This window comes from Aegilops tauschii, chromosome 4 (genome assembly GCF_002575655.3).
Source record: "Aegilops tauschii subsp. strangulata cultivar AL8/78 chromosome 4, Aet v6.0, whole genome shotgun sequence".
Lineage (NCBI taxonomy): Eukaryota > Viridiplantae > Streptophyta > Magnoliopsida > Poales > Poaceae > Aegilops > Aegilops tauschii.
In genome coordinates this window covers 90,735,412-90,744,322 of record NC_053038.3, presented here as the reverse complement: position 1 = coordinate 90,744,322, position 8,911 = coordinate 90,735,412, and the positions used below count along the sequence as shown (strand labels likewise).

The following is an 8,911-nucleotide window of genomic DNA, read 5'->3' as shown; positions in this document are numbered from 1 at the left end:
GGTCACCAGCTGTACAAGCCGGCGACGCGCCGACGGTGGCCTCCATGGGATATAAGCGTCGGCGACCTCCTGTGTTCTACTTCTCCTCGATCATGGCGGCGGGCGCGGACGTGCTGGCCGCCACCTCGTCGACATCCGTGCAGTCGGCTTCTTTCTCTGCCTGCATGGCGTGGCTACCGCGCCCGCCGCCACCTCGTCGACATCCGTGCAGTCGGCTTTTTTTCTCTGCCTGCATGGCGCGGCTACGAGTGCATCAACGGTGGATGGCGCGGTATGACGCAGCGTCGTCGACGGCAGCGACGATGCACATGCCGCCGTGCTCCCCACCGTGCCGGCCTGGAGCAACTCGTCACTCCTCCGCGAGCTGGCTTGGAGCGGCGAGTTGCTGAACCACGCGCCGGCTTGGGGTGGCAACTTGCTCCGTCGGGCTTGGAGGTAGAGCGGTGAGCTGCCTCGTTGCGGGCCACCCAGCCGGCTTTTATGGCTGAGAACTGCTATTCCGGCTTGTCGGATGCCATCGAAAGGGTGGAGAAAATGGTGGAAGGAAGAGAAGGGGAGCAACTGAGTGGTGCGATTCTTGCTCGGTGTTTGGCCTCGTTTAAATAGAGGGCGGACGGAAGGAGCCTGCCCGGCGTTGCGTTTAATGCCAGTCCGCTAGTGAACGGACGTGTGGCCGAAGTAGGTTTCTCGGCTTCCACACGGGTTTAATGGAGGCGTTTGAATGCGGCGAGGAGGCGTGTTCAGTCGTGCATGCAGCGGGCGGCACCCTCGGCCGGCGCGTCGCTTCATTAGCGAAGGAAGTGAGAGGTCGCGTCCGCCCTGAGCCGCCTTCAATGTAGAGCAGCGCGCTCTACGGCGGCATGAATCCGGTAGCTGGCGACGGGCGAGAAGCGCGTGCAGGCGGGGGAGGGTTTTTTGGTGGGCTAGGGTGTGACAGCGGTCCGGGCTCCCGCAAACCTTCCCCGCGTTTGTCTCTGGTTTGCGGGAGAAAACGCGTCCGGACCGATACATGACCGCGTTGGATGGCTTCCGCGGTTCGGACAACGCGATCCGAACGGATGCGAGAGGTTTGAGGGTCGGCGTTGGAGATGCCCTTAAAACATCTCCAAGGACAATTCCCGTGCCACCCCATATATCCGCTCAGACACCATTTGGATTAAGAAAACATCATCCTACAAGCCTTCCAAACATCTCCTTTTGTCTGGACTGTTCGGACTGCCCCAAACCCAGCACAACGGGCCTCCCCAAATGTCCTTCATTTGTTCGGACTGTCCCAAACCTAACCCAAGTGTGAGACATATATGGAGTTGTCCATACATGTCCACCACATCAGATCCAACATGTCGGCCCACCCTAATACCACCAAATCTCCACCATGACCTGCTCTCTTCATCCTCTCCTCCTATGTCATGTCCAGCCCTCGGTCCCGCGGCACTCGGAGCACCAACGCCCCCCCCCCCTCCCGGGGACTTGTTCGTCATCCCTAGTCTTGCCTCCACCCAAAGCACCTTCCACAGACACGATCGGCTTCTCAGATTTCACCCTGGTACGTCCTAGTCTGCCCGGCCACCACCATACAACCCGTACATCACCTGCTCACCAAATGCCCGAATAGAATTTTGAACCTCTATTTCGGTACAAATTTGTAGGGACACACAATGGACTTAGATGATGCGTTTATTTACAAGAGGTCTTCAATTCATCGTCATCGGAATACGAGTTGATGATGATGAGCATCCTCGAAGCAATAGAGATGGGAGAGTAGCATGTTCTCAACTACAAGGGTTCGACGCTGGGCGGGAAAAGTGTTAGTTAGAACAGGGCAAAGGGTCATGTCGATCTCTACGACGACTATTTCAAAGCCAATCTAATATATAATGAGGGCTTCTTTCAGCGTCACTACCTCATGCACAACCGTGTGTTATTGCACATAGTGGAGGGTGTGAAGGAATATGACATTTACTTCACGCTGAAGAAGGATTCCACGGATGCACTATTTGGATGGTTGCATATTGTACAACTGTAGACGCTGTTGATGAGTATGTCCGGATGGGAGAGAGGACATGCATGGACGCAACTGTGAGATTTGTCACTGCATTGGTGCAATTGTTTGGACCGTAGTACTTGAGAGAACCAAATGTCGAGCACACAACCAAGACTTTTGCACTTGGAGAAGCAAAGAGGCTTTTCTACTATGCTAGGTTCCGTCAATTGCATGCACTGGCAATGAAAGAATTGCCTGTTAGGTTTGCATGGGCAATACAAAGGTCATGCAAAAGGACCCACTATCATACTGAAAGTAGTGGCATCACATAACTTGTGGATTTGACATGCAATGATCTCAAAACAATGTCAACATGCTTCAGCAATCTCCACTGCTTAAAAGACTGATCGACATGCTCCAGAGTGCAACTACAACATTAATGGACACAATTATACAGTAGGGTAATACCTTATCGATGATATATTTACTCAATGAGCAGATATTGTTAAGATCATCTCTGAGCTCATTGGGCTATTGTTCATGGAAATTGCAATTATGTAGGATCCCAGAGACATTGTCGGAAGTAATGATTTGTTGTGTGATCTTGCACAACACAATTGTGGAGGATAAGCACATTGGTATACGTAATGCCCAACATTACACATTATGTATACCATCGCGGTCATCCCCCACAATCTGACATTAGTTGCCTCCCAAACATTGCGACCTAACTTTTAGAACATGTATAAGACGCATGCTCAGTAATCAACCACACAGGACATAAATATATCCCCCTCATCTCAGAAAATACGTACACAGTAAGTCAGATCCAGTGATTGTTTTGGAAGTAATCCCACAAGTAATCCCTCACCGGATTTGTGGTAGAGATGGTTATAAAAGGCACATGTTTCATCGCATTCATGAAACTAATGAACTGAAAATATATATCATAGTTCCGTGCTTCCTTCCCAGTATAACTAAACTCATAGTTTCGTGCTTCCTTCGCGGTATAACTAAACTCATAGTTTTGTGCTTCCTTCCCAGTATAACTAAACTCATTTATGCAAAAAATTGATATGGTCAGCTGATTACTTTCTGGACTTCGGTGCATCTGGTGTATGGTCCATGATCTTCAGTTCTTCAATCTTTTTCTTTTTCTTTGTCTTTTTTGAGGAGTTCAGTTCTTCATCCTTGGTCAGCTGAAGCGCCGAGGCGTTTGAGTCTTCTGAGGGACGTTAGTCACAGAGGTAAGGATTGGAGTTAAGCGTGCCTCCCAGAACTCACACTTTTGAGCGCTTCAAGTAAACCACGAGCACAACGCCTGTCAGGGCAATAGCGCCGGCCATTAGCCCGTAATGAACAGGCGTCAACAGACTTTTTTGGGGAGGCACCAGCTCCGGCAATTGTTTTTTAACTTCAGAACTGGAATCCGAGTTGTCAATGTGCAACCTCAGGACCTGCAAGTCCAAGTTCCACTACAATGAGGCATAGGTGACAAGCAAATGACTGACACACCTGGCCCTGACAAAGTGGTAAAGGAATCTCCGGATGCTTGTGCTCATAGTAATAGCAAAATAGCGGCATTTTAAGCAGGCAAATGGGCTCTAAGTCAGAGAAAGGAAATACCTTCAATCCGGATGATTTGGCATTGAGAACAGCACCGGCAAGATCAGAATCTGTAGTAAGCAGCACCCTATCGCCTTCATCATCGTCATACTGCATAGAACATCAGAATCAAAATCTTATTGCTACTGCAGTTTGGATGTAGTATAGTGTAGAATACAGGCTAAGGTAGCTGCAACTACAAGTGAGCGAGTGCTCTACGATTAAGAATACATTCATTCATTGGACTAAGTAGCTAGCAGTACTGCTCAAGATAGCTGATGTTATTCAAAGGCGGTTCTTGGTGTTAGTCCACTAGTTACAGGAACTAATTTTGTATACTATGTAGGATCTCGAATACATTCAAATTATACTCAATGGTGACGGCAAGTTGGCAACTACGTACAGGTGTCTTCGGAAGGAGAGTAGCTTTGACTAGGCGTGTAGTTTCCTCCATAACCATAGGAATGAATAGTATTCCCAAGGAATTCATGTGCTCGTTTCATATACAAAACTAATGCATCCACATGGAACTTTCCTCTGGAATCCGCATTCCTATGAAAATCCTCCAAACCGAATGAGCCCCTAGTCAAAGCTCATTTTACCATCCTATCGCATTCCTATACTACTACTAATTACTATGTTTTGGTTTCCTCTAAAACGAAAAAGCCCTCAATTCTACTTGCAATTATAACAGAAAATGTTCCATCAAAGCAATTAGAAATGCAAGACTGAGGATTAGGAACTGCTCGTCTAGCTCTTCCGTTCAAAATGCCAAGAGTTTAGAAACACAAATATATCAAATAAAGCTTACCAGAAGTTGAATTGGGCCCTTCTCACCACCAGTGCCTAATCTTTGTGTTATAGAAGACATAAGTTCATCTAAACTCTCAGAACCTGCAGCGATGAAACACAAAATGTTGTTAGTCGGTACACTGCCACCACAGCTAGCTCTCATCAAACTATGAAGTGTGTACCCACCGCATGTAAATCTATGCATACGTCCCTTCTTGACCTGAAGCTTGAAGGCAAAAGAATTGCCAACAACAGCAGGATAAATGCTACTCCTGCCATCTCCGACCTCTGACGGCATCACTAAGGATATTTCACTGAGCGATGAAATCATGCAGGTAAGCATCACATTTTTTAGCGGAGAAAGAAAATCACAAAGGATGCATCAACCAACCTCTGGCTATCAAATTCCTCATCTGGAGGCTCCAAAGCAAGAGCAGAGTCCCAGAACTTCTGCATCATTGTGTTTGCTACATCATTTGCAGCTCCAGAACCTCCTTCAGCCTTCAGACAGAGCATGTTAGATGGACCAAGGTTACAATAATATTCCTATATTCCAGTAATAGAGGAGGGGTGGAGGGGAGGGAACACACCATAGAAATGGCTGCCTGGGTAAGTTGCAGAACATCCAAACAAGCAACAACTCTACCATCTGACATGGAAAATTGAAAAATAGGTTAGACACAAAAAACAATAAGTACCAAACAGCTAGTATTACTAGGCTGAGAACAAAAAGGTTTTACCTCCATCAACAACAGGAATATGCAAGAATTTGCCATCATGCATTATATGTAATGCGTCCAGAATTGACGTGTCCAATGTAGCACAATCAGGGTGTGCAGTCATTACCTTGAGGAAAATGGTAAATAACAGTTAGTCCAGAATGAGTTGCATAAATCTTAGCCACCTTTTGAAATAAGAAATCAGTCTGGAGAAGAAACCTTTTCTACTAGAGTTAATTCGGGAGAAAGATTTTGTGCCACAACACGCATAAGCACATCCTTTGAGCTGAATTTCAGAGTAACATATACATTAACAGCTCGACAATAAACATAAAAAGGAAACAATAGACAAATATTGAATGAAATAAATATGAGAATGCTTACGTAAAGATCCCTTGCAGCAAATTTCCGGTAGTTATAACCACTGAATTAACGCGTAGTTCACGCATTTTTTGGGCTGCAACATAAACAGGATCTGAAGGAGAAACAATCGCTACTCTGCAAATTGACATAAGAGGTAGCTCCCATCATATAATTAACTTTTTTGTTATAACATAACCAAGAAAAATGAACAAGAGAAAACAGATAAGTACTTTGTGCTTTCCGTGATAACGGTTGACAAAGAAGGTTTAAACATCCGTTCTCTTATAGTTTCTATTAAAGTGGAAGGAGCTGTATCCACAAAAGTCACATCAGTTTGGTCAGTTCATGAAAAAATTGGTAGACAAGAACAATCTATTTAGAAAAGAACACATATTTACGTCAAAAACTTGAAGACTTGGTTACATGTTCCAGATTGGTATGATGTGAAAATTAATGTGTTTGAAATAAACTGGATATTGTTAACTATTCACGAATATAGGTCATGTGTTCTATTACTTCTTACTTGTGTATCATCAATGTATAACAACAAGGGAGTAGAGTTAGCTGGCACAAACACGAGACCTGAGAAGTTGCTACCGAATTGGCGCTCAACCCCTTCTACAGCAGCTGCAAGTGCACTTCCTTGTTCTGCTGCCTTCTCCAGTCTTGATATTGCATCATAGAGACATTTTGCAATGTCCAGCATGGCAATAACCTCACCATTATCAACCACAGGAAGGTGTCTAAATTTCCCTAAAACCAGAATGTACAAAATTAACTTCTAGGAGTCGACACAAACACCTCTGGAAGTAAGCTTTATGTGAAGAACACGAACACAATCACCATCAACATACATACACATCTCTCATCATAAAGCTAAAGAAAACTAGAAATGCAACCACATTTGAAACACCTTTTGAAGATTTTGCAGAAGAATAAACATAGTTAGTTCTATCACTAGGCCACGTTTCCACCATATATACAGATTTAGTAAAGTGGCTCTAAATTGCTACAAGAAAAAACACCAAATGATTCCCCTAACAGTAAGCATGAGAATTCCTAGTGCCTCTGTTACTTCTTTATTAACATGTCAGTTTGTGTTATCAGCATAGTTAAAAAAGGCGTGCCTAAGCTCTAGGCGATAGCCAAACGCCTAGCACATAATTGCGCTCAAGCGTGCACTTTGGACAGAAAAGCGCAAGGCGGTGGCAAAACACACAATTGACGCCTAGCGCTTGTTTTAACTTTGGTATCGGTATAGATAAATCATTAGGGTCTTCAGAAACTAAACTTTGTCAGTTTTGTAATCATTTAGGATATTTGTTTTGAATTGCAATCCATTTTGTTAGGAGTTATTGCTTTCAAATGCTAATGCATAAGGAGTTGAAGTTATGTAGCAGCTAAACCTATAAAGCACATCCTACATGAATTTTTAATAAAGCAGTGAGAAACTTGATAGAAAAGATATAGCCACAGAAAATTTAAGGAAAAAAAGGACGAAAATAAGAAAACTTTGAAAAGGTAAAGTGCTAAAATTTAACAAATTGCAAGAAAAGAGAAAATTGGAGGAGTAAAAATTAAAAAGTTAATACAGGGTCAATGACTTGACTTGACCAAGGGAACAGATTTAACTGCTGAACCATCTTGTTGTCAATTGTGTATTTTAAAGGACTAAATTATGGCAATTGGAAAAGAGACGTATAATATAATTAACTGAACTGTACTGATCGTGATATAATACAATTACCTTCACAAAATACAACACATGTTACAAGTTATAGGATGTGAGTTCAACTGATTCGACCGCTCACAGTGATGGTTAGTTGGAGCATACTGTAACTTAGAGTGTAGCTCAAATATACCTTGGACCATTTTCTGTAGTGCCTCGATAGCAAGTGTGTCAGCTGTGACATAATGAGGGCTGCGTGTCATGATCTTGGATATGATTGTTTGCTCAACCCGCAGCCCCTCAGCAATAACCCTTGTGGCTATGTCCTACATCATAAGTCAGATGGTAAGAAAAAACAGAGCAGGTTGTTCACATCATAAGCATTTTCACATGTAGCAGTCAGAGAGACCGCTGAATCAGTCCAGAAATATGGTCGAACACGTTGATACAGTGTTATTCAAAGAATAAGATGACTCATATGAGCTTACAAAACATTGCTACTGTACTGACCATTTTTCCATCAGTTCCAAGTCTGAAGCATCATCAGTTAAACAAGAAACTGAACAAACACATTGCTGGCCACAAACTAAAGTTGTATAAACTGAACATAACTTCCAACCTAAAGCAAATGCAAAATTGCAGACACAAGCAATCTTTATGGTGTGGAGTACAGTTCAAAACAGGCAATGTACACTGTTACCTTAAAGCATCCTACCGTTCAAGCTCCGAACACTAACTAAACGACAATCGGCGCAATCATCAAAGGAAGATTCCAAGAAAGAACATATCACCTTGTCGGTGACAATGCCGGAGAGGAGGCCGTTGACGTCGGTGAGCAGCACGGCGTCGACCCGCCTGGCCGCCATCCGCCGGCACGCCTCTGATACCGTCGTCCCCTCCGGGATCGTCAGCGCCTTCGACAGCCGCAGCTTCTTGACCGTCCTCTCCCCTCTGACAAAACCCACGCCCGGTCAAATTTTTTTTCCAACGCTTTGGTCAGGAATCAGGATCGAGGTGGAAACAGCAGAAAAAGGAGGAAGCGTTCGGGAGCTTACGCGACGTGGTTGGGAGAGGTGGGCTTGGAGGGCCCCTTCCCGTTTCCGTTGGCGGAAGCGGCGGAGGGATCATCCGACTTGCGGGAGGAGGCCGCCGACGGCGGACGGCTGCGCGTGCGTCGGTTCTGCGCCACGGCGGCTGTCGCACCGGAGTTCATGGCTGTGCCTTCGAAGGCGGGTGAAAACTCTAAAAAGGGCTTAGCCTACGGTTTGGGGGTTGCCAAGGGAGGACAACGGCGACGAGGTGGCGGCGGCGGCGAATGTTGGAGTTGGAGGAGGGGAGCGGTCGCTGCTTCTTGTTGGGCTCCTTCCATGTGGGAGTCGTTTTCACATTCGATCCCTTAGATACTGCATTATTGCGTCAAGAGTTCATGTGACTTACTAACTTACGTATTTTATAACATTTCTCAGAAAAACTTTATCTTATATAATCTGCTGTAGAAAATAGCCACCAAAATAAAGAATAGAGTGGTTAACTAATGGTAAAATCTATAAGAACTGATTAGAATAAGAATAAATAAATAAACAAGACTGATCAAATAATGGTGATTAGTGTAATCCACTATGATGCCAAGCACACATAACTTTAGACTCCTTCATTATTTCAATGATGAATCTAGTGCGTTAGATTACGTTAGGACAAGTATTTAGCCAAAGACCACTATTATTAAAACTGAGATCAATCTGATGGGAAAACAATAGGGTAGTACAGACCTATCACTCA

The 8,911-nt window shown here is 44.5% G+C and overlaps 1 protein-coding gene across 1 annotated transcript; it reads right to left on the bottom strand.

The window, feature by feature from the left end:
- Window positions 1-2,746: 2,746 nt before the first annotated feature.
- Window positions 2,747-8,550, bottom strand: LOC109739677 (CBS domain-containing protein CBSCBSPB3). The gene is made up of 14 exons (XM_020298753.4): window positions 8,188-8,550; window positions 7,924-8,083; window positions 7,326-7,458; window positions 6,046-6,216; window positions 5,694-5,772; window positions 5,485-5,598; window positions 5,320-5,386; window positions 5,122-5,227; window positions 4,972-5,030; window positions 4,773-4,882; window positions 4,568-4,695; window positions 4,401-4,483; window positions 3,611-3,700; window positions 2,747-3,441 (listed from the first exon to the last, which is right to left on the bottom strand). Exons 1-14 carry the CDS (start codon window positions 8,343-8,345, stop codon window positions 3,265-3,267), a joined length of 1,635 nt encoding a protein of 544 aa, XP_020154342.1. The 5' UTR covers window positions 8,346-8,550; the 3' UTR covers window positions 2,747-3,264.
- Window positions 8,551-8,911: the final 361 nt, after the last annotated feature.